At 38.4% G+C, this 25,672-nt stretch overlaps 1 protein-coding gene across 2 annotated transcripts; it reads right to left on the bottom strand.

Annotated features, from left to right (window-relative positions):
- LOC119791329 (carboxypeptidase Q-like) lies at window positions 1-23,645 on the bottom strand. 2 transcript variants are annotated; one of them, XM_038297372.1, is made up of 11 exons: window positions 23,567-23,645; window positions 23,133-23,247; window positions 20,988-21,203; window positions 20,771-20,887; window positions 20,480-20,687; window positions 20,198-20,405; window positions 14,790-14,901; window positions 6,167-6,258; window positions 5,062-5,157; window positions 4,349-4,454; window positions 1-353 (listed from the first exon to the last, which is right to left on the bottom strand). In XM_038297372.1, the coding sequence occupies exons 2-11, from the start codon at window positions 23,245-23,247 to the stop codon at window positions 193-195; spliced, it is 1,431 nt and encodes a 476-aa protein (XP_038153300.1). In that variant the 5' UTR covers window positions 23,567-23,645; the 3' UTR covers window positions 1-192. The 2 variants fall into 2 exon arrangements, with proteins under 2 accessions (XP_038153300.1, XP_038153299.1); XM_038297371.1 differs by having other exon boundaries at window positions 23,521-23,622.
- Between the last annotated feature and the right edge of the window lie 2,027 nt (window positions 23,646-25,672).

Genomic DNA, 25,672 nt, shown 5'->3' with positions numbered 1-25,672 from the left:
AATGGGGCGAGGATTTATTTGTATAGTTTGAACATTTAAACAGCTTCAAGTAGTTTTTTTAATGTCTCCATAATGTGCATCAGGCTTTATGTTCCCTCGTTCACCTAAACAGTCAGTTCTTGATGTTTACAGCAGAAACTGAAATCAGTAAAACTAGTTGAGATCGTGATAAGCACTTGATGAACCTTAGCGCTATCTCGGCAGCATGTCCTGCAGGTCAGCTATGACATAGGAAACCACAGCCCACAATGCTGAGCAGAGGTCCATGTCGCGAGGGTTCTGGACTGTCATGGTGTCTCCCTCGCTGTGATGGAACCAAAAGTAGCGACTGTCGGCCACATGGAGGCTGGCACCTGGGTGGAACATGGAGAACAATATTGACACGCAGTGGTTACTGATCAAATTAAGTCTGTTATATTGAACACTTCTCAGTTTGTAAAACAGGTATTCAGCCCTTCTAAAGCAAATCTTCAGTTTCTGCTGTGAAAGAAGTCTTTTGAGGTATTTAGTTTTGCACTTCTGCAGTTTTACCCATTTAGAAACCAGCTGCGGAGCCTCTGAACTTTGATTTTCAAGTATTACCACAAATTTCTATTTGGATTTAGGTCTGCACCATTGACTGGGAGAGTTTAACTCACCTATATGCCTTCATCTAAACCACTTCATTTTAGCTTTAGATGTATGCTTATGGATCGCTCCGCCAGAAAAAGAACCAAGTCTTTCACAGCCTCTAATCGGTTCTCTTCTAGGGTTGAACTTTGCTTGGCTAAATCCATCTTCATTTTAACTCTGACCATCTTCCTGTTAGTGCTGAAGGAAAACAGCCATGAAGCATAATGTTGCCATCTTTGCTGCACTGCTTCCATTTTTTTAGGAAAATGGATTTAATATCTCAGGACAAAAACTACCATTAAACTATGGAAGTTTGAGGAGCTGTAGCTGTTTTTATGTCTGTATGGTGAGGACATTTTGGATCAGAATGGAGAGTAGCACATCCTTTGGCAATGAGTTTTTCTTAAGTTCTAAAAAAAAACAAAAAAATTTGTAAAACCTTTTCTAGCAACACTTCATGCCTGCTCATCTGCTCCTCGAAATGAGAACACCCATCACTGTCCCCTTGATCTGATTACTAATCTCACAGACTTTTTTTTGTCTGGGACAACTCCTGATGAACTGCTGCCCCAGGGAAAGAAATCACACTATATGTCGACACAAAGCTTTAAAATAGATGAGAAACTTAAGTTTGGTTTCAGACCTCTGCCAAAAAAGGTTTCTTGCTCCATGGCCTTAGACCAAGTTAGGAAATTGGGATTTGTGAAACCATTATTCCTCTCTCAGTTCCTGTTCTTTCCCATTTTGGCTTATAAAGCCAATTATAATGTCTCTTTGGTACCAAATATCTCCTGAATATTAGAAATGTTTTCTTTTTTTAGTACCATCTGAGGTTTGCTTATTTAATTTTTTATGTTATGTTTTCGCTAACACCCACAATCAAATTTGAAAATGTAATCTCTAACAAGAACGAAAGAATGCCTAAAAAAAATCCAGGAGTTCCTTTCTTTAGTGTCCAACAGTCTGGTTTGATCGATAATGTTGACATTAGAGTCAGTCTGTTTATATTCTCATTTATGTTGTAAAATATTCCCTTCTTTCTTCGGATACTAAGCATTGTAACTCTGTGCACTAACCACTGCACACAGACAGCATCTTTATCATTGGAAATAACAATGTTCACAGCCATCATTCTGTCCGGGTCAGGAAGGAGACAGGTTCTGTGTCTCAGATTTGAACAGTAGTCCATTTCAATAAGCATGTTTTCAGAAAACTCAAAGTTTTCCAAACCTGAAACAAGAGAAACTCTAATTTTTCTGTTTTACAAAGAGGGTTTACTCAACATCTGTTTCTGTTGCCATAGTAACATTCTCCTCAGTGCTAACCTGGTCGGGAGAGGGTTTTGTTCAGTAAACTCAGATCAGTGTCCTCTCTCTCTCCTTACAGCCAATCATGCTGTTTTATTTCCTGATTTAGTCAGGAGTTAGTCAGAAGGTCCTTAACACACATAAGGTTTTAAAAACAAATATTGCATATTGCAATGTGTCACGATTTGACTATGGTTTGTTGACCCAAAAGCAGAGGCAGAGAGGCGGAGGTGAATCTGTTGTGGATTTAATAATGACTTAAAAAAAATCAGAGGCTGGTTATCCAAAAATCCAAAAGGAAAACAAAGGTCAAACAAACATGAAACCAGAAGTCCAAAAATCAAAAACATGAAAACAAGTCTAACGTACCAGAAACCGTGGGGACATCAGGGGAATCACAAACATAACGAGGAAGGCACAGAGAGAAGGAGTTGGAGCATGTAGACAGTGTTTGACGAGGACCCAGCAAAGGGGAACTGAACAGAGAGGGCTTTTTAAAGGAGACTGAGACAAAGAGGGGGCTAACGAGGAAACTGGGAGCAGGTGTGCAAAGAACAAGAGAGGGAAAGAGCTAGGGAGGAAGGAGAACATAAGAGGGCAGCAGAGAGCAACAAATAGAAACCTGGAAGACTGGAAATAACAACAAAATAATAATCAAATAACTAGGAATATAAAACATGGTGAAAAGAAAACTAAACACTAGAAATTAAGGAGTAAAGTAAGACTGAATGCTCAAAAGAAAAACATAACAGAAACAGAAACCTAACACAATGGTGCATAATGGCAGAGACTGGAGGGAGGTCCATCTTTTTCTTACGCAAATATTTTTGCATTGCATACATCTTACATAGTATTATATAAAAAAAAATCTATCATTATGATAAATAGAGCTAGTAACTGTAGCCCTAGCCACAGTGCGGGACACTTGTGGCTGGAGGGCCAGTGCTAGTTTGTTGAGGACAGGCCTAATACAGAGAGGAAACCGTAATGAGCTTATTAAAATCTTAATGTTTTTTTGTGACTGCATGACACTCTGAATTTGGATTAAATTTAGAACTGGCTTTGATCTTTTTCACTTCTGTACATAGTAGATAGATCTATCTCAAAATACTACCAACGTTTCTGTTGTATGTTTGTGTAGCATAAAGTGGAGTACCTCCCCTTGCTTTTTTTCCCCAATTAAAGCACTAAATAAGAAATATCCATAAGGCCAGTATTTTTATATTACAAGAAGAAGAACCCCATCCCCAGCTGTAAAGCATTAGAGTGGCAGTGTCAAGATGTGTGGCTGTTAGATGGCAAATTGGGACTTTGTTTGGGCCCTGATATAAATCATATAGATTACAAATTAAAAGATTAATTCATTGATGAAAGTAATACAAAAGATGAATAATTTGGGGTCTAATTGTATTTTCTTAGCATTATACATTAAAAAAAATGTTTCCCTCCTTTATGGAACATAACTGACAAATGGGAATAAAATGCTCCATAAATATGGTGTATAAGACGGATGGAAGCTGACCAAACAAAACTGATCTGAACACAAGGTGGTGTTTGTTCCCCACCTTCCTGTTGGACTTTCCAGAACTGTTCCTTCACCCAACAATAACACAGGAGCGGACCAGAAGAGACGCCTCACAGACGGCTGCTTATCTATAGCAGTTAATTCAGTGGGAATTGTTCCAATTTTCTAAAGTTTATTTCTCCTTGAAAAGAAACAAAACGGAACATCTATCAAACCTAAAACATTTTTTTTACAGTTCAAAGGGGATAAAGATCCACATATCTTCATTTATAATCCTTTGAAAATGATATCTTACTGCATTTATACAATTTGGCTGATTGGTTTTGTCCTTTTTGGCACACATTACATGTTTTTTTGTGTAAGTAAAAAAAAAAAACTGATTGGAGCTTTGTTGAGGAAAGTAATGGTGGAAAACATCCTTTGAATGTGACCCTGAACTCTCAGCTTTGCACTGCAGCTTTTAAACAATCCGGTATGAGGAATCTGCTGTTATGAGTCTCTTTTTTTAACTGAAGTTGAAAATACAGCTTGATTTGAATAGAAATTATCAGGCAGAGATGGCATATTTTTTTATCACCAGGCATCAATATTAGGATATAATGTTTGTTTTGAGGCTCCCTGAGAGCTTTATATTATTTGCTAGAGAATCTTAAAGTTTCATTTCTTGGTTCTATTAAAATGGGCTTTCTGTCTCCACTTCCCTAATTAAACCAAACTGTTCAAAGTTCAACGATAAACAGAAAAAGAAGTGTTGGAAAACAAAACAACAGGTGTTTTTTTGTTTTGTTTTCTCCAAAAATGTACAATGTAAGGTTTCAGCTTACATGTTTAAATGTTTTCTTTATCCACCTGATATCAAAATATGCTGCTAGCTGTAAACAGACATACTATTGAATAAACTGACCTGGGACTCCAGCTTGCATCCATGGAGAGATATCTGTCCCCTCACCACCTCTCTCCAGTTTGGTTGTATTGATGGGAGCCAAAAGTTTGACCACTTCCTCCATCACCTGTTGATACAGACACGGTTTCCTTACTTGGTGTTTTTACATACTATCAAAATTGTTAAATGTGGTTTATTATAGCACTTTTATAAATGGAAATGAGATCCAAAATAAAAATCATATAACCACTGAAGAAAATATTTAACACTGCAAAACAATAAAGCATCACACAGGATTCTTATGCATTGACTTTTCAATCAGCTGGTTAAGTTTAAGGTTTATGAACTTAAAGACGGATCATTAAATCGAAGGCTGGAAAGAACCAGTAATGGATGGAGGGATGGATTAACTTGAAAAAAAATGGAGGAGCAGAGGAAAGGCTGCATGAAAGGAGTGACAGACGACCCAATAAATGTAAAAATAACATTATTGTAACAACTAAACACATTTACAATAAAACAAATATTTAGAAATGTTGTAAAAATGTCCCGTAATACTGAAGTGTAAATATCACCCTGGGATCCAAGGCTGAAAATAAATAAACATTTCCCAATACCAACATCAAAACTTGAGATACATAATCATCAAATTAAATTCACTATGGAGGTTTTTTCCCAATGCCCTTTATTTATTTTGGGCTGTTTACTTTTTGTAGTTTTACACTCATTCTTACCTTCTGTGCCGCGTCACTGCCAGTAAACTGCAGAGCCATTGGGGTGAACGTCCCCAAGTCAGACTCCATAACAAGGTCAAAGTTTGAGATGTTCTCCTGTGTGAGGAGAGGAAGTGAGACAGGAGGGGGAGGACAAAACAAAATGAAAAAAAAAGCTGAAAAACATTAAACGAAGGAACACAGGACAGCCTCTAAAGTTTGTTTGATGGTTTGTGAACACATGAAAGCATGTATATATATATATATATATATATATATATATATATATATATATATATATATATATATATATATATATATATATATATATATATATATATATATGGACTGCAAGAAGAAATATATATATAAGGGCTGCAATTAACCATTATTTTGTTGTTTTGGAAATCAGTTATTCTGTCGCTTATTATTTTTTCAATTAATAAATTATTAAATGAATAGCCATATATTCTTTAAAGAAGACTTTTTATGACATTAATCCAGCTGAAACTCAAACTTTGCCAATTGAGGAACGATGAAAACTTTTTTTTTTACAATCTTGGTATAATTACTGCTCTAAGTGGGTCGCTCTCTCAGCTAAAGGCATCTTTTACAGTCTCTATACTCCAGCTAATGATTAATCGATTACTAAATGAGTTGATGATTATTTCATAATCGATTAATCTCGATTAATCAGATTAATGTATATATATATGTGTATGTGGCCACTAGGAGTCACTAAAGCAACTGTTATACATGGAAATAAAACTAATGCAAGTTAGGAAAGACCATGAAATGCCCTAAGGAGTAAGATAAACTGCAAACAAATTACTGGTTTGTTTTTAAAAATGCATGAAATCTTTATCTGTTCTTAAGTGTTTAGCTTATCAGGTTTTAGAGCCTGATGGGCAGCCAAAGCTCTAAAGGAGGAAAAATGAACGTGGGGATTGCTGCAGACAAAAACCTGGGAGGTGGCCAAGTGCTCTCCAGTCTGCTGGAAGCACATTTCCACACTCATACACAGAGCTTTCACAATGCGCTGACCCTTGCTGCTCTCTTTCAGCACAAATTGTATTTTCTTTAAGGCTCTTCTGGAGTTTTTTCTTCTTTTTTGAAGTTGCAGTACCTTGTGTAGATTAAAGTACTGTTGGGCTCCGACGCCACCCTGCTCCTCAGCTGTCCACAGAACTGCCCTCAAAGTTCTTCTTGGACGCAAACCTTTAAACAGAAGAACATACCATTTAGTCACTTGGAACGCATTCATCACATTTATTTTCTACATTTTGGAAAAATTGTTTTTATATTATATATATCAAATGTATTTACAATGAGCAGAATATCAAAATGTATATTAAATAGAGCATATGTTGAATATTAGAAAATTGAGATTTATAGCAGTGTAATGCTTAGACCTGGAGTTTTATAGGCTGGTTTGAATCTGAGTTTGGGTTAACTGCTGCTGCATGGAGTTTTATTTATAACTGGTGCTCCTGCTTTCTGTCTTAGTCCAGTTTGATTAAATTGCGTCTACTGGGTGTACTGGACTGGGCATGGGTCTCTGGACCATCTTTATATTGTATGTACACATATTCATGCACTGATAGCTCATGTCTATAACTGATTGTTCTGTGAAGGCCTCACAAGTTTGTTGGAGAACAGCATCACAAAGACTGCGGAACATATCAGACCAGTGACCATACTGTTCTGAAGAAGTTCAAAGAGAGAGTTGGAAAATAATGCTGCAAGGTTTAAATCATATCAAAATATGGAAGTATACCATAACCTGCAGGCCGGGCAAGGACGGTAAATAACCAGACAAGTGGCCAATGGTGACTCTGGAGAAGCTGCGGAGATCCACAGCTCAGGTCTAAAGATGCAAATATTAGAGGTGCAGCTGAATGCCATCCATAAGTAGGTCCAGTTTTTAGTTTGCCAGAGGTTATTAGTACAGAGCTCCCCAACCCTGGTCCTCATTAAGCCCCACTGTCCTTCCTGCTCTAAGTGTTTTCTTGCTGCCACACCTCACGAATCAATGATCAACAGGTTTCTTCAGTCTAATCAAATCCATCTGTAATGTGGAAATGCAGGTTAGCTTGATGATCTGAGCTGATTCGATGGTCCTGAATGACGCTGTAGCAGCAAGTTACTCCTTTACATTCCTGCAAAGACTTCAGATCCATCTTCATTGATTGCCTAGTGATGAAATCTTTGTCTTAACTGCTGTAAGAGGAGTCTATGTTTGTTTTCATCTCCACCCAAACAATCAAACTGGAAAAAAAAAATGCTGAAGGAACTTTGAAGTTTTGCTAAAATATGAAATATAATAAACTTGAAACGTCTCTTCTCAGGCGTTAACACCCCATCAGAGGGCACTGAAAGCTCAGCAGATGAATAGAAATTTCTGAGGAATCAAGAGGAAATTCCTCCCTTCCTCTTCACCTCATTTTGCTGGGACTCTGCAGCAGAAGCCTGGATTAACAGTAAAGCTCTCTTTAGTGTGGTGAGGATGCATGAGAGGAAGATGATACAGTCTTACTTATCTTATGCAATCTGATAGAGCATCACTTTCTCTGGTATTAATGGACAAACGGGAAGTGCAATAAGTTGATCCTCAAGCTATGAGACTGCTGTTTCTTCCTTATGGCTCACATTATTTTGTAATACTTGAATAAAACATGGGAAGTCATTCTAAAGGTTTTGCTGATAGCAGCCTTTCTTTTACGCTTATAAATGAGGTCAGTCGAAGTCAAACAATGGAGATGCTAGAGGTGAAAGAAACCCATGAAAAACAATAGACTCCTATTTCACCCGCATTTTTCCCAGTAAATATCTGTCATATTTCAACACCATTTTGTTAGATAGATGTTCCAAAAATCCCCTGTAATTGTCGAGATTTTATAATGGCTGTCATGTACTTTTCCTCTAAAAGCAACTGAAACCCAGCTCCTTAGGTGAATCCCCTATACAGACGGCAGATAGTACAAACTAGCCCAAACCAGCCCCAGCACTGTGTGTAAAGGTCATTCCTCTTAAACTGCAAGCTTGCAAAGGCAGAAATAAAGAGTGATATTGACATGTCTGAGCTGAAATTGTCCTCTGAGCTTGATATGCTGGCAAAGACACATTAATTGAAAGATGAATAATAAGGAAATAAGTTTCAATACTTCTGGAAAAAATTGCCATTAGTGAAGTACAACCTCAAGCTTAGATTTAATACTTTGATTTGAGACTTAATCAAAGTTGGGCATAGTAAAGTGGAAGAAAAAATATTTTTCTTACAAATAAAAAGAAAAACTACAAAATAAAATCTATTGCTCCCATCTGCCTCAAGGTATTACTTTATTATTGAATAGAGTTCTTCTTTTGGTAATAAAATGTCAGTATAAATTCTTTGAGCCACACCAAACTAACATCACCCTGAACACAACTTCCACACAAAGAACCATGGTCTTGGCAGCATCATGCTATGGGAATAGTTTTCTGCAGCAGGAAAGGAGAATTTGTTCAGAGTTGGTGTGATGATAAACAAAGCTTAACACGAAGAATACGGCGAGATTTCTATGTTGATCACCGTGGGTCAGTTATATGACATTTCAGCTGGTTGTTGAAGACACCAAGGCGTAATCCTGCCTGGCTTGTTTCATAAAATAGGTGGATTGTTCATCTTCTTGTTGGTGTTGCACCATATTCTGTGCCACATGGGTCAAAACATACAATGTTGCACAGAATATGGTGTAACACCAGGTCCAGTTTTCTGTTCAACTCACCTCGTCTGAGAGTGAAACATTTGTTTCCTTTGCGCTACGTGCTCCTAAATCACAACCTTGTCCAGTCTCTGATTGGTCAATTGCATGGGATTTTTCAATTACTGTGAAATTTCACAGTTCATTCAGCAAGCCTTCTGATAGTGCTGCTGCACCCTATCCACATATATACTGCGCCTTGCTTCTTCTCTCTGAATGTCCGACCGTTGCCAATCGAATCGCCCAAAAAGTGTCCTTTGCATCAACAACTAACACAACATTTGAGCGTGGAAATCACTTGCTCCACTCACCAAATTTGGTGTGAATGCATCTTTAGAGGCTGCAAAAGACTTGAGAAGGATTCATCTTTCAGAAAGCCAACAATCAAAGCCTATAAATGTGTAGATATTGCCCAGGCAATGTCCGGACACTATTTCAACAGGGAATCTGCAGCAAGACTTGAAAATCTATTGCTAAGTTCTGTCTCAGCTATACCAAGGTCGTACAGAGGTACTGCCGGTAGGATTTGCACCAGAAGGTGCATTTATAAGGTATGAACTGAGTAAGACTTATCCAAATGTGTTCACACACAGTATACCAAACTTTTTGCTCAATTATCAACTAATTCCTCTCTATGTCATGTGTATGAACTCCTTTCTCTTTCATATAACTCTTCAATGATTCCTATTCTGAAGACACCTAGTTCAGATCCCAACAATTACAATAATCTCCACCCAATTTCAAAACTATCTTTTATCTCAGAAATACAGGGGGAAAAAATGTTGCTTCTCAACTTCACTTTTACTTAACTTTCAACAACCTTTATGAACAGTTGCAGTCTGGTTTTCATCCCTGTCTTAAGAAACCTCCCTCTTAAAATTAACCAATGATCTTCTAATAGCAGCTGACTCTGGTCTAATTTCCATTCCCACTCTCCTTGATCTAAGCACAGCCTTTAACACAGTTTCCCAGTCTACCCTTCTCCATCAACTATCCACAACTGGCATTACTCACTCCTTTACCCATGTTTTATTCCCATCTTTCTGGCCGCACTCAGTTTTTTTCAGATCAAGTCCTATCATTCCTCCTCTTCTCCAGTTACAAACAGTGTTCCCCAAGGCTCTGACCTGGGAACCCTACTCATTCTCCCTCTTGGCATTATCTTCAGGAAATTCAGCATTAATTTCCACTGCTATGCAGATGACACCCAGCTCTATCTTTCCTGTAAGCCAAACCTTTCACTCCCACCTCCTTCAATAACCTTCTGTTTAGCCAAAATAAAATCCTGGTTCACCTCCAACTTTCTTGAATTATGGGAACCAAATTGACATTATCCAAAGCTGACAGTTTCTCCCTTTCACTTGATAACTACATAATCTCCCCCTTATCTTAGGTCAAGAGTCTGGGTGTCATCCTTGATAGTACGCTGCCCTTCTTCACTAACAGTAACAACCTAACTTGCACTGCTTACTTTCACTTACGCAATATCAGTCGCCTTCCCCCCTTCATCTCCCCTGGTTCCATAGTCTTTTAACTTCCTGCATTGATTACTGTAACTCTCTTCTTTTTGGTCTACCTCAAAAATCCTTAAACAAACTTTAGGCAGTCCAAAATTTGTCCGCTTCCATCATTCCTAGAACCCCCTCTTCCCATCACATCACCCCAGTCCTACAGCAGCTCCACTGGCTCCCTGTCAAGTTCAGAATTCAATTCAAAATCCTGCTATTTAAAATCCCTCTCACATTCTTAGATCCTTTTCTACTCACTTCATTGTTCCTTTCTCCCGTCTTAGCACCATGGGGAGCAGAGCACCCACACTCTGGAACTCACTCCCCCCTGACATCTGCAATACCGAGTCTTTATCTTTGTTCAAATCAAAACCCAACTTTTCAAGATTGCTTTTTCACTAGGAATTTTTGATACTTTCCTGTGGTTAGTTTGTGTTGTTTTTTTTAACTATGACATGTTGGGTTTTTTTATCTCTTATTGTTTTTACATGTACAGTGTCATTGAGTGTTTTGAAAGGCGCTTGAAATAAAATGTATTATTATTATCATAAAATCCCAAGAAAGTACATTGAGACTTTTGGTTGCAATCAGTGTTCCCTCTAAGCTGTACACTTGCGCACTGCTAAATGCACAAGAAAATCTATTAAAATAAAATCCAACATAAACAATTATAATAATAACACATTTTCTGTATCATTTAGAATCTATTTCATTCATTTTAAAACTTAAAACGAACAGTTTAGTATTATGCCTCAGTTTAAGTAGCAACTGTCCACAGAGCAGCAACATGCTCCGTGTGACTTTTCTTTTTTTTTCTCTATTTTTTGCTAAATTCAAGTACATGATGAGGAAAAAATGCAAACATGGGTCAATCAGCACATTTTCAGATATGGTGGCTGTAACTCTTAGAGGTGAGGAATCAAAGGAGATCTCACAGCTTGTGGAGAGTTGGGCTACATTTCAAGCATCCAGTGTTGATTGTGAAAGAAGTTTTAGTTTGATTAATCATATCTAAACAGCGTCCAGAAAGCTCTTAAAGTGGCATATTTGGAAAACTACTCGAGAAGTAAAAAGGACAGATGTGAAAAATAGATTCAGTTTAAATCAGATGTATTCATATTCTAGTGACGTTTCATTTTTTTTTTTTTTACTTATGGATGATAATCCTGACATGCTTTAACTATTATATAATCTGTAGTAGTAGACGCGCAAAAGTAGGGTGTAATTAAATAGTTAAAGTTAGAGACAAAAGAGTTACAGTAAATATATACATATATATATATATATATATATATATATATATATATATATATATATATATATATATATATATATATATATATATATATATATATATATATATATATATACAGATGAAGTTTACATGCCCTTCCATTAAAGACAGAAAAGTGTTGCAAGAAGGTTCCAGGTTTTAGTCCCGGCCTGGGGTCTTTCTGCATGGGGTTTGCATGTTCTTCCCATTCATGCATGGATTCTCTCCAGGTTCTCTGGCTTCCTCCCACAGTCCCAAAACAGCACTGTTAGGTTTATTAGCATCTCTTAATTGTCCTGTGTGATTGCGTGTGTATGGTTGTACGTCTTTGTGTGTCTCTTTTTTGCACTCGGACTGGCGACTTGTCCAGGGTGTACCCCGCTTCTTGACATAGACTGCTGGAGATAGACACTGGCCCCACTTTAAGACACTCAGTGAAATCAGGTATTTTCTGTAATGTTCAGGAAATGTTCAGACTACACCTGTTGACAGATAAGTTGGTTCCCTTTTGATCAGCAAGGTACGTTAATTTGTCTGGGACAGTTGGTTTTTTAGAATTATTTCTTTAAATCAGTATTTTATTTGAATAAATTATCATTCAGTACATTCTTATTTATTATATCTTTTTTAGTTTTGTGGGTTTTTTTTATTAATAGTTTGAATTCATCATTTTCTTCAATGGGAGGGTATGTAAACTTTCAAGCAAAACTATATACATATCTCTATCTATCTATCTATCTATCTATCTATCTATCTATCTATCTATCTATCTCTCTCTCTCTCTCTCTCTCTCTCTATATATATATATATATATATATATATATATATATATATATATATATATATATATATATACACACAAACACTCAACGGCCACTTTATTAGGTACCCCACGCTAGTAACGGGTTGGACCCCCTTTTGCCTTCAGAACTGCCTCAATTCTTCGTGGCATAGATTCAACAAGGTGCTGGAAGCATTCCTCAGGGAGTTTGGTCCATATTGACATGATGGCATCACACAGTTGCCGGAGATTTGTCGGCTGCACATCCATGATGCGAATCTCCCGTTCCACCACATCCCAAAGATGCTCTATTGGATTGAGATCTGGTGACTGTGGAGGCCATTTGAGTACAGTGAACTCATTGTCATGTTCAAGAAACCAGTCTGAGATGATTCCAGCTTTATGACATGGCACATTATCCTGCTGAAAGTAGCCATCAGAAGTTGGGTACATTGTGGTCATAAAGGGATGGACATGGTCAGCAACAATACTCAGGTAGGCTGTGGCGTTGCAACGATGCTCAATTGGTACCAAGGGGCCCAAAGAGTGCCAAGAAAATATTCCCCACACCATGACACCACCACCACCAGCCTGAACCGTTTATACAAGGCAGGATGGATCCATGCTTTCATGTTGTAGACGCCAAATTCTGACCCTACCATCCGAATGTCGCAGCAGAAATCGAGAGTCATCAGACCAGGCAACGCTTTTCCAATCTTCTATTGTCCAATTTCGATGAGCTTGTGCAAATTGTAGCCTCAGTTTCCTGTTCTTAGCTGAAAGGAGTGGCACCCGGTGTGGTCTTCTGCTGCTGTAGCCCATCTGTCTCAAAGTACGACGTACTGTGCGTTCAGAGATGCTCTTCTGCCCACCTTGGTTGTAACGGGTGGTTATTTGAGTCACTGTTGCCCTTCTATCAGCTCAAACCAGTCTGACCATTCTCCTCTGACCTCTGGCATCAACAAGGCATTCCCGCCCACAGAACTGCCGCTCACTGGATGTTTTTTCTTTTTCGGACCATTCTCTGTCAACCCTAGAGATGGTTGTGCATGAAAATCCCAGTAGATCAGCAGTTTCTGAAATACTCAGACCAGCCCTTCTGGGACCAACAATCATGCCACGTTCAAAGTCACTCAAATCACCTTTCTTCCCCATACTGATGCTCGGTTTGAACTGCAGGAGATTGTCTTGACCATGTCTACATGCCTAAATGTACTGAGTTGCCGCCATGTGATTGGCTGCTTAGAAATTAAGTGTTAACGAGCAGTTGGACAGGTGTACCTAATAAAGTGGCCGATGAGTGTATGTGTGTGTGTATATTAGGGGTGGAACGGTTCACAAAATCTACGGTTCGGTTCAGTTAACGGTTTCGTGATCACGGTTTTCGGTTCGGTTCGGTATATGTTTATTGTTAAATTAATGATGTATTTTTTTTATGAAATTAAGGAAAAAATCCAAAAAAATGTATGAATTGTAATTATTTTTAATGATCCGCAGAAACCCTGGATCATTTCCACATGTTTTGCTGCTTTGAATTTAATAATCTCGCGCATGCCCTGTACAATCTCCAAGGAACTCAGAGCGGAGCGGACGGGAGCCACAGTGGAGGCTGTAGGCTTTGTTATGCGCAGGCGGTCTGGAGCGCAGCGGGGCGGAGCGCTGATGGAGTATGTGGGATTTCGGGGTTAGCATGACATGTTGGTCATGTTGCTGTTAGCATAAACAAAACGTGTTGCACAATGCTTGCACACTGTTGCACTTTTATCCACAACTTTCTTTCCGCCGTCATCGTAGGTCACTCTAAATGCAAAGTGGTCCCATACAGCAGACCTATAAAGTGCTGCTGGCGCGTCTTCGGGCGGTTTTCATAAACTGTTCCATCCCTAGTGTATATATATACATATATGTATATGTATATATGTACATATATGTATGTATGCTCAGTCGAAAAGGGGGTAGCACTGCTGCAGCCTCAAGAAGGTTGTGGGTTCAATTCCTGGCCCAGGGTCTTTCTGCATGGAGTTTGCATGTTACTCTGGCTTCCACCCACAGTCCAAAAACATGATTGTTAGGTTAAACGGCTTCTCTAAATTCTCCTTAGGTGTGAGTGTATGCGTGAATGGTTGTCCTTTTTGTCTCTGTGTTGCCCTGCGATGACTGGCGACTTGTCCAGGGTGTACCCCGCCTCTTGCCTGTAGACAGCTGGAGATAGGCACCAGCAGAAAATGGATGGGTATATATGTACATATATATATGTTTAATACATAAAGTTGGCTTCGGCGTGCACATCTGGTGTTGCTCACAGTGGTCTTCAGTGTACTTTAGGGGCTTGTGTGTATTCCCAGTCTCAGACATAATTAATCAGAGGGAGGATTGGTTGCAACAAAACTCATGAGCATGACTACTTTTATCTGTTTCCATCTCTATATTTCCCCAAGGGTTACCTAGGTCCTTGATAAGTGACAGAGCCTCCCAGGATATCATGGCTCCACCTCCATCATCCATGGCGCCTTGGCCCACATCCCAGCTGTCAAGATGACCACTCAATAGGACAACCTGTCAGAGTGTGTAGATAAACAGCGTCAACATCAACAGGAGCCACTGCAGCAGTTTCAACTATGCACATTCCGGGTGACTTCACAGAGGAAGAAAACACTACCTAATACTTATTATGTCCATTTTTCATTATGGCTACATCTTATATTTAAAACAAACAACATCCCGTTGACTGTCATCTACCATTCTAAGGATGTATGTGGTGCCTCCATGTATGGCAGGCTTGACCCTCCCAAGGGATAAACAACAGCAGTGGATTTAAGTCAGTAATGCTTTTTCAGGTGTTTCAAAATGGTTTTTGGTTATTTTTGTGTGGCCAGTTAACAGGATATACATTTTATTCACTATTTGTTTCCTAAACTGAGATTTTAATCAGAACGAAGAGAAGACAATCCCTCAAATAAGATCCCAATGGTAGAGGAGCATAATTGCAAATGTTATTATCTCCTTCAGGAATCTGAAAGTGAGACAGAACCTCCTGTCAGATGGCTGATCCTGACCTTATGCTGCAGGTTACAAAAAGCAGATGCTGACCTGACTATCTGCTATCTGGACAACAATTCAGAAGTCAAAACATTTCTTTTAAAAAGAAACTTTCTGAGTCTTTGCTTTGCTGCTAGAATTGCAGAGGGAAAAAAAGGGCAAGAAGTGCCAGAGGTTTATGGTTGTCTGCAGCTCTTCGGTCAGCTATGGGCTATTCATTTGTGGCAGAGATGTTCTTACAGCAATTAACTGAGAAAACTCGGGCATTCAGATCTGTGGTTTCCTTTTTTACAACACCCTATGAGCAGACTTTTGTAAAAACACAGTACTTTATCTCCCATCTTTATCTTTATTTTTAAGCTCAATCTACTAATCTTGCTTTTAAACCAGTTGCCTTCAATCAAGCTGAGTGAGTGTTCTTTCACACAAAGTTATAGAGCCACAATCTGAGAGATGTTGACTGTACTTTTAGCTTTTCTACATATGTTTTTTTTAAAACTTGAGTCTGAGGCACAAATGACGGTATGTATTATAACTTCCCTCCTTTGGGCTAAATATGTACCCTCAGCTTTTTTTATGACCAAATAACATGCTGGGAGAAACGGGCTTTTCCCTCTTATTTATGCTTTGACAGCTTAAATGTTAACTTCCTTATTTTAAGCAGGATTCATACTAAGTGCAAAGTGCTTTAATAAGTTAAACCCTCACGAGTAACACTGATTATGTGGGGGGGTCTTTCAACTGTGTCTGATCTCTAACATCATGCTATAGACAATGCCTGCAATGCAAAGCACTCTGGGGAAAACAAGAAGTAACAATTTCTGCCAGGAAGCTGAAACAATTTACACTTTAGAAATAACTCTTTCAGTCACTTTGCATGTCGGCACATTACTTCCTCAGGTAGGGCATCTGGCTGTGCTTCTCACACATTGTTTACTGTCTCATTGGACAAGGTTAAGCACAAATCATATTTGTGAGCTCAGTGTTTTAGATGGATTGTTTTAGCATTGATGCTCAGCTTGCATAAAGTCGAAACGTCACCAACTTTCACTTGTGTTGGTGGCTTCGCTAAGCTTTCTTACTGTCTTGTAGATCCACCAACACAGATATTGTTATGTATAGAAATAAAGATAGGAACATACATAAGTTCCTAGATTTAGAGCTGTTCAAAAGACTTGGAGTTAATCGTAACAAAGCGGTTTCAGCAGACTCAGGGCCTCACATCTGTGACAGATAAAGGACCAGAGAGTACAGAGTTTGAAGAGGCAATCAAAGCAAACTGAGATCTGGGACATTTAAAAGACTATGTTTCTTGTTTTCAAGCCACCAAAAAAAGGCACAAAAAGAGGAAAAGAAACCTTTAATAAACAAAACATACAGAGAATTAAGGAACACATCTGTACTCCTTCACACCCTAGAAGATTTTTGTCCAACTATGCCAACTTTCCCCAACTAGATAAGTCTGGTGCAGGCTCAGTCCAACTGTGAAACCTGGCTAACGTTTAGCAGCATGTCAGAAGCCAAGCATGAGCTGCAAGCCTTAATTTAGTTGAAGGAGGAAAAAGGTTGTAAAAATGATGAAATACGTGCTTATTAGCAGTTAAACAATTGAGTGCAGAGATCCTAAACAGCTAACAATTCAGAGAGATAAAACATTAAATGTCTGCAGCCTTTAGTGTAAACTTTGCAGATTGTTTACATGCACAATAAGCTGCACACATTGCTAAAGGGGGATAAACAACTAAAACTTCATTTCAAAGAAAAATGGAAAAGGCGGACACTGAGGGGGTGGAAAATTTTTTTTAACACATCAGCAGTCTAGGAGGAATTAAAAGGGCAACCTAAATCTGGATATGACTCACAAAACCTCAAATGTACATTTTTCTTTAAGCAAGTGCTCTCTTTTTTTCTCTTTTCTCGCACACACACACACACACAGCCAAACACACACACACACACAGTCCAGCCACAACTGCTGCTACAGAGAGCTGGAACACAAAGTTTCAGGGCCAGACATGATGTCAGCCCGACCATGTGTTTCAGTTCCCTTTCCTACCAAGATGGACTTAATGTTGGCTCAAGAACGACAACAGCTCTAATATACAAGACATCTCTTAAGCAAAGCATTTTTATGTCTTTTATTTCAAGCAGTTAATTTTAATCTGACTGGGGAAGAGAAATTGGAAGTGCTTTCGTTTTAAATATGTTAAAAATGTATGAAGTGGGGCCTGATGAGGACGGTATGATGAGACCGATCTTATGATCGGCTTGTTGGAACGTCTCTTCCAGGGATAATTTGCAGCTGTTTTGAATACTTACCATTTGCTGATTCTTGTTGAAGAATAGGCGACACTTATGGGGGAAATTCCTGTTCAGTGTTTTCCAGATTGATAAATATCAGCCGTTGTTTATCTAATTAGTCTTTCCTTCTTTACAAAAGAACCAGGAAACCGGCCCGGCTTGTGATTCAGAGCAAGGGATCACGCATGTTCAACAAGACAATCAGGTTTAATTAGAAAAACTGGTTGCCTACAGTATTATTCTCTAAATGCAAACTGAAAGAGAAAGCGTGTATTCAGTTTAACACGAATAATATTTTGCTTAGGTTTGCAGAGGTCTGAACTTTTAAAAGTATCATATTCTAGATATGATTGGCTTTAAGCCCCTTAGCCATTTTTGTTAGGAATGAAAAGCAGCATCAGCATCACCCCTGCATTCCTGAGTCTCTCGCAATTAGTTTATTTGCCTGAATTAATGTATGTCTGTATAATATGGATACTTAAAAAAAAACATTTAAAAAATCATGTATGGAAATACACCACTGCTAAAAAAATATAAAGGAATTTTAAATATATAATAATTAAACACTTTTATGAATTTTTTGCTGTTTGTTCTGAAGAGGTGTTTTTAAGACCAAGCCTACTGCACTGTGCCAAGTAGTGCAGGATTTCTATTGCTATCTGACAGAGAAAATCAACTCACTGAATCTGGTAAACCTAAACAACATGTAAACGGTTAATGATTCTGTGAGAAAACTGATGATTTTTTAAAACTCTTTCAAAAAAATCCTTTTCTAATAATAGCTTTCAATGGTAAGCACGATGCTCTTGCACGATTTAAATGTTTCCCTTTTCAATTATTCACACACAAAACACAATAAAACAGTCCCCAACATAACACAGATCACACAGTAAAAACTTCACACTTGTGACACATCAGGGTCTCATTTAACAAAAAGTCCCTTCATGTCCACTGTTATACTGCAGGGTTGTTGTCATTTGTTAAGGCTAAAACCTACTCACCACTTTTAACATTTAAGGACCTCTTTAGGTTAAGGAACACAAATAAATCATGGTACTTTATGTAAAATGGATGTACCAATTGGTCCTGACATTCAGCATTAAAAACACATAAATATCCCACCACTGTTACCAGGCATTGGTTCCCTAAAACATCAGACTGTTTTTTGGTTTCTGCTTTTTTAAATAAAGCATTTGATATGTTACTCTCATAAATCAGCACTCAGTACTGAGATGTATTCAGATCTTCAGAGGGATTTTTGTCTATTCTAAAAACAGCTATTTTCACAGTAGGTTTATGCTTAAAGTATGTTTTACACATCTGGTTTAAGAATCAATAAAGTTTAAACTTTGGTTTTATTTGCCTCTAGAAAGTTTAAAAAGCCAAAAGAGGTTAAAAAACCACTGATCCTCGTCTTAATTAGGACACTTCAGCACCACATTATTATTACCTTCTAGCAGACTGCCTGAAAATAGTTTCGATTAAAGTAAGAAGTTTGTCTCTGTTTGGAAATGAGACCGCTGTTTATTTAAAAAAAAAAAAGAAAAAGGAGAATTAATTTAGAGAAAAATGTATATTTATTTTTCTATTTTTGATTAAAGTGGCTGGTTGGTTATTCATGCCCTTCTTAAAAACAGTAATATCTTTATTGCCATTTCAGCACTGAACACTTCTTATGACCAGCTGAAACACTTTGTGTGTGTTTTCAAATGCATTTTAATGATGGAGAGCCTCCTTGCCATCACCTTAATCTTTAGTTCTTTCCATGGTTTCTCTAGCAGATTCATGCCCTGGCCCTCGCTGGGTAGCTCCAATATGTCGAGACCTTAAATCTGTCACCTCTATGAATAATTTTCCTCTGCTCCACTGGGGTGGCTCAGCTATAAAGTACACTTCATTGAGCTGAAATACTGGCCAGCAGTTTGCACTTAATTCTAATGGCTCTTAACAACAATTTTGTTCAGTCCACCATGTAGCAACAACAATAAATATTCAGTTGTGTTTTTATTTAGATAAAGTCCATCGTGCAACAGGAGGAAAATCCCGTTCTCCCTCTTTTGCAGGGAAAATCTGCTTTGACACTTTAAAGCAACCAGACTCACTGTGTTGTTTGCCTAAAAGCTGCCAGAAAATGGAAATGTAAAAAAAAGTTTCCTGCCAATTTACATTATTTTATAACTTAAACTATACTGCTTATAATATAACTCTGTGGTATCCGGATTCCCCTAAAGATCAGACACTTTTGCAACTTTAAAATAAAGCTTACCCAAACAGTTTGGGAAATCTTTGGGCAACACAACCTGGAGATGCAAGTCTAATGTGCTAAATCAACTTATTCACTTATTTAACTATAAAAATATTTTCTGGGTTTTGAAGTCACTAAGATAATCTACCAAATAAGCTTTACCTACACACAAATCCTCTAATAAGAAATAAAAACAGTGTGGTTTGAGTCTGATGGTCTACAGAGATAAAGGAGCCATGCAGGTACATGTGAGTGAGTGATAGCTACCTGCTCTGGGTGCTGCCAGCCCCTTATCTCAGCAACAGTGTTAAAAGAGTCAGCATCCGGCAAAGTCTGGGCTCCCATTTCGAGTCTGACTACGATATTGTGTTTATTCTGAGCCAAACGCCACATCAGCTCAGCGTCCTCCACTGTGATCCAGGCTGTGGGGATTCGCTTCACTCCATCTTGGTAGATCTGCCATCCTGTGTGAGGACTAGAAGGCAGTACACGGTGATGTGAATGTATCTGCATTTAGGACAGTCAATAGTTTGTAGAAGGGTTGACTACCTGTTAATAGAGAAAGGAGTTACTGATCTGATGAGTGTGGCCACAGCTCCCACTTTAGCTGCCTCTGAAGCACCGAAAGCGCGATAAGAAACTGTCTCTCCGTAGCTGATAAATGGTTGGTTAAAAACCACAATCCGCCCCGCCGCCTCGCTGGCTCTACGCTTCAGTTCCTCAAAAGACTGAACCACCAACACCTCAGCCTTAATACCTGAACAGATATGAATGGGGGATGAATAATGATGAGGGTGCTGAAGCACAAAGGAGCTCAGCTTAATAAATTCTGATCTCTACCTTCTGGAGGTGTTCCTACACTGCTGCCCAGTCCCAGTATAGCCAGGCTCTTGGCCCTGGGTGCAATCATCTCTGCACTCTCCTTCCCTCTTACCCAGTGAGGAATTTTTACTGGTTCTTTTAGAGGAAACAAGAGAAAAGAACAAACAATACAATAAACCACACAGGCTTAATGAAAGTGTTTATAAAACATCTTAGTCATTCATTTAAAACTCACCCAGATGAACATCCAGCCCATCCTGACTCAAGGCTTTGTACATGTATTTTATAGCCATTTCCAGGTTCTGTGACCCACTGACCCGGTTCCCTATAGTGTCGGTAAAGTCAGCCAGCCGCTTGTAGGAGCGGTTCTGGGCAGCGCCAAAGACTGCTAGCTCAATGATCTGTTTGGCCACATCAGAGTATCTTCCCACCTCCGCTCTTACATCTGGGGCTGGATTCAAAAACACCATAAGTTGTTCACTCAAAGTGGGTCTTAATGATAGGAATTTCACTAAAATTACAAAAAGATTTTCTACAATACATAGAACATCAACAACAATGTGGATGTATTCCCAAAGAGACAGAAACTGTTGTTAAATATTCAGGACAGTTAAATGTAATTGGTGAGTAAAGAGGTAGCATAAAGTGACAGGCTCTATAACAGCAGCCCTGACAGTCTGATGGTCCAAAATGATACAATCCCAAAAAGAAAAGATTTCATCAACAAGAAGCAACTTTCACAGCACATCTATTGGTAAAAGGCTACTACTAAATTAAGCAGGGCTGAGCTGGGCTAAGTGTAAATTGGGCGTTAGCCAGCTTTGGCTTTATTGGGTCATAAATAGGATAATAATTTCAAACATAGGAGAAAATCTAAAAAATGGCTTTAATGGGAAACAAATCAAAATTTTGCAGTGGGCCAAAACCTGATTGATGTGATAAAAAGGGATCTGAAATAGATCAGAAAACAATTGGATGCAAACTTTTATGAAACCGACAACTTAATGCAGTAGGTTGTTGTTTTAGAAACTGCTTAATGATAGGGTGCGAGTACTGATAAATGCCACGCTACATGTATCAGCATATATTGCATTATTGGGTTAGAGCAGTACGATTCTTCTCTGAGAAGGTTGCAAGTAGCCGGTTCAATCCTGACAGCCTCCACTCTGGCTCCCTGAGCAGAACCCTTAACTCCACACTGCTCCCCGGGCGCCACACAAGGGGAAGGGTTAAAATGCAGAGGACAGATTTCTCCATTGTGGGACAATAGGGGATTTAAATTAACATTACAATGCATCATGGACAAAACTTTGATTCCAAAAGTTGAGGGTACGCAAGTATTTTTTAATATAACTAACTGGGGGTGTAAATCACACCCATTATGGTGATTCGATTCAGTATCAATTTCCTGACCCAACGATGCGATTATTTTCGATACTCAAGAATGATTCGATTTGATTAATTGGAAATGTTTTTGTTTTACCCTACAGGCTAGACAATGTTTCAAATTTGAAATAAATCAATGAAAGCTGTAATATCATTATGCATTTTATTTGAGAAACAACAGCCAATAACAGAAGTAGCAAAGTTGTACTCCACCTAGGCCAATGAAAACCTAATTCACTGAAAAATAATAATGCCTCTGTGTTATTGATTCTGATTCTGCCTTGCATCAAAAAATACTGCAAGTGGAACGAGAGTAGTGGATAAAGGAATTGAGGTAGGAGGGCAAAATCGGTTTAGCCTCACCGCAGCGCGGGAGTCAGAATTACGTCCAGGAGCAAATGGATCAAAACAGACCGGAAGAATGAAAAGCATGAATCGATACTCTTGCAGACGTGTCAATGCATCGGATCGTCGGCTGTTGGATCGATACAAAACGATTATTAGTTACACCCCTATAACTAACTTCAGCGTGTCGACAGCCAATCAGACAAGAAAGGACGGTGGTCCAATCAGGAGTTTGTGGGCGGTCCAAACTGATGGAAGCGGGATTCAGCTTAAGCTGAGGTCTCCCAGTTGGTCCTAGTGCTCGACAAATGTCTGCGTACTGTAGCAAAACATTGTTTTTGGATAGTAAAACCTGCAGGGGACCAAAACACGTGTTTGAAAAAAAAATAAATAAATAAAAATTACATCCATGCAATGCGTTAAAGGGTTAAAGGTAGTTTTTGGCTTTTTATGGTGTCATTAAACACAGTAAAGGTTTAAATAGGCCTATGTTGCCTTGGTGAAAGGCATGTTCTTCAAGTGGCTAAAAGGTTGCAGGTTACTTTTACCTATTTGTTAATTTGTGTCTTAAACAATGAAATAAAATATTAAGATCCCCCTGATTTGTGACTTTCTCCATAAAAATACCCGTTAAAGTAAGATGGATTACCTTTTTTTAAGGTTGTATTAGATGCAGAACTTGTAAGGCGCTCAGAGAGAGGATGGCTGTCAGAAAGCCAGAGAAGCATAAAGAAGGAAAGGAGACAAGACAGTCTCAACTCCATCTGCAGAAATGTCAAAGAGATTAAAAATACTTTAGAAAAAAAACAATATTCGATATTACATCTATTGTAACTGTGCATTTTCACAGTATGACACAGTAATTACAGCTTTAAAACACTCGATACAGAACAGAGATGGGCTTCATGTTTTACTGTTTTTAACTACAGAAAGCTTTTACTTTCACTAAGATGATAAACAGTAAAGTGTTAGCTCGGTATCTATTTAAGCACTGATTTTCGAGGCAGACACCGTAACAAAAGGCTGTAATCACAAACCATTGCGGTTATTATCTTCAATATCTCACAAGAAGTTCGGATTTACCGGATGAATCGCAGAGATACAGCAGCCTTATCTGTTTCCGTACGTTTTAACATACAGCTCAACTTCCGGTGAGGTTTTTCACAATAAAAGTATAACCATTATGTCTATTTTTTTCTATATAATCCTCTTTTCCTATATTAAACTCAGATTAGGTTAAAGATATGGGTTTTGTTGAAAAGAAGTGTTCCCAGAAGATGTTCCCTTTTTTCTCTTTTTGTTATGTGTTTAGTGTGTTAGTAATGCAATGCATTTTTATCTCGTTACAGTTTTAAAAAGTCAAATTATTTGTTCAATTTTCTAAGTAGGTTTCTTGTAACAAAAAAAACAAACAGAAAATGAAACAAAAGTAAAAGTAGAGCAGCAGTTTGTCATACATTTATGACTTACAAGTGTAATCTCTGTTTCCTTACATGTGAAACCAGTACTGCAAGGAGAAGATACTACAATTTAGTAGATGAGCACTTGGCTCATGGCTTCATGCTTTAGCTGTATCTCTTTACTTAAATAAGTCATGGACCCTTTGGTGCCATCACTATGTGTGCTTTTTGTTTACCATGGAGCGTTCTATTGACTTAATGTTCATGCTTTTTTCCCTTACTAGACTGAGATGGCTACTACTGCCATGGACTTTGTGTACTTTTTTTCCTGTGTAAACTCGCCTCTGTGCTTCTTTGTTTGAATGTGTCTCTTTTCTGGTTGAAGTCATAATTATTGCTGCAAATACCTTTAAGCAATATCTTAGTTTTTCGTTTGAATACATTCCTCACTATGTGCCTCTATGTGTAATTGTATACTCTCTTTACTTTTCTGTACAGCAGAAAGAAAAAACCCTTTTGTTTCCGTTTTGTTTGGCAGTGTCTCCTCTCTGAGAGGAGCCAGTAGCTACAGTTCTATTGACAATCAATTTGCACAAATTGTAATTCAGAAAATATATTCGGTGAATGGAAACACTGCTATTTTAAAAAAAAAACCTCCAGTTTTTCGATTAAAAAAAAAGGGGTTTTACGCTTCGATGAGGTGGTTTCACTTTGTATCAAAATTAGTATATTTCGTAAAACTGCAAAGGAAACACTTTTTTTCCATAACTTCATGTTTTATGCACCTAAATCTTACTGCTGTGTTAAAGGAAAAACCCAGCCAGCAAGGACTGGTTCATTATCTATACCTAAAATTTATAAGTGAATGCTAAATAAACCATTGAAATTTGCGAGAGCTATAGTTCAACTGACAATGCCCATGTACATGGCAGTTGGATGTTGTAATACATCTGGTATAACCGAAAAAAAATTGGAGTGATTTCACCTTTCTAATTCATGATCCTTCACGGACAGATCTGTCATTGGTTTACCAACTTGAAGAGGATTTGCCATCGAACTTCTGGCCAGAGAGACAACACGTCATATGTAGCCAACATTTTGAAGAACAATGTTTCCAAGATGACTTGGATAATAGCGCGTTGTTACAAACACCAGATACAGCACTGGGACTTGCTCAACAGCTGATAACGCACCGTGACGTCACAAACTGGAAGGTAGCAGTAGTGTTCTTTCACAAACATGGATGTCTCCAGTAAAGCACATTCAAATGAAATTACTCTTAATTAAATACATTTATCACTTATTGAACAGAATGCAATAATTTTATATTCAAAAATACTTTCAGAAGTTTGAATTCTGAATGTGACCGAACTTTTCCTTTAAAAATGAAGAAACGGAGAATAATGGCGCCTTGAGCCGTGCCTGAAATATGGATATATATCCTGTGGTTACATTTGCCACTGCCTTGGTGGCTTCTTTCTTACTAGCACAGTTGTTCCTGTCTTCTGTCGCCATTAGCTTGCTTAAAATGAGCTATTGCTACAAAGTCAACAATGTGTAAAAAAAAATGGCACTCTTTAGAAGAGGTAATTATTCATTGGTACCTAAGTGGGGGAGTGGTGGCCTAGTGGTTAGGGAATTGCACATGGGCCCCAGAGGTTCTGGGTTCAAGACCCACTCCCAAAGACTGCCACTATGGGTCCCTGAGCAAAACCCTTAACCCCACAATACTCCCCGAGTGCTATGCAATGGCAACCCAATGCTCCCAAAGGGCAAGGGTCAAATGCAG

The sequence above is a fragment of the Cyprinodon tularosa genome, unplaced genomic scaffold, assembly GCF_016077235.1.
Source record: "Cyprinodon tularosa strain WSP-4 unplaced genomic scaffold, ASM1607723v1 ctg387, whole genome shotgun sequence".
Lineage (NCBI taxonomy): Eukaryota > Metazoa > Chordata > Actinopteri > Cyprinodontiformes > Cyprinodontidae > Cyprinodon > Cyprinodon tularosa.
The sequence above is the reverse complement of the archived record's forward strand: the minus strand, read 5'-3'. Positions and strand labels throughout refer to the sequence as shown.

What these genes read in the sequence shown, in the direction of transcription:
- LOC119791329 (XM_038297371.1), bottom strand. An exon ending in TAATACAACCTTAAAAAAAG is followed by an intron (nt 21,204 to 23,132) that starts GTAATCCATCTT and finishes TTTTGAATCCAG; the next exon opens with CCCCAGATGTAAGAGCGGAG. An exon ending in ACTCCTTTCTCTATTAACAG is followed by an intron (nt 20,406 to 20,479) that starts GTAGTCAACCCT and finishes ACTGCCTTCTAG; the next exon opens with TCCTCACACAGGATGGCAGA.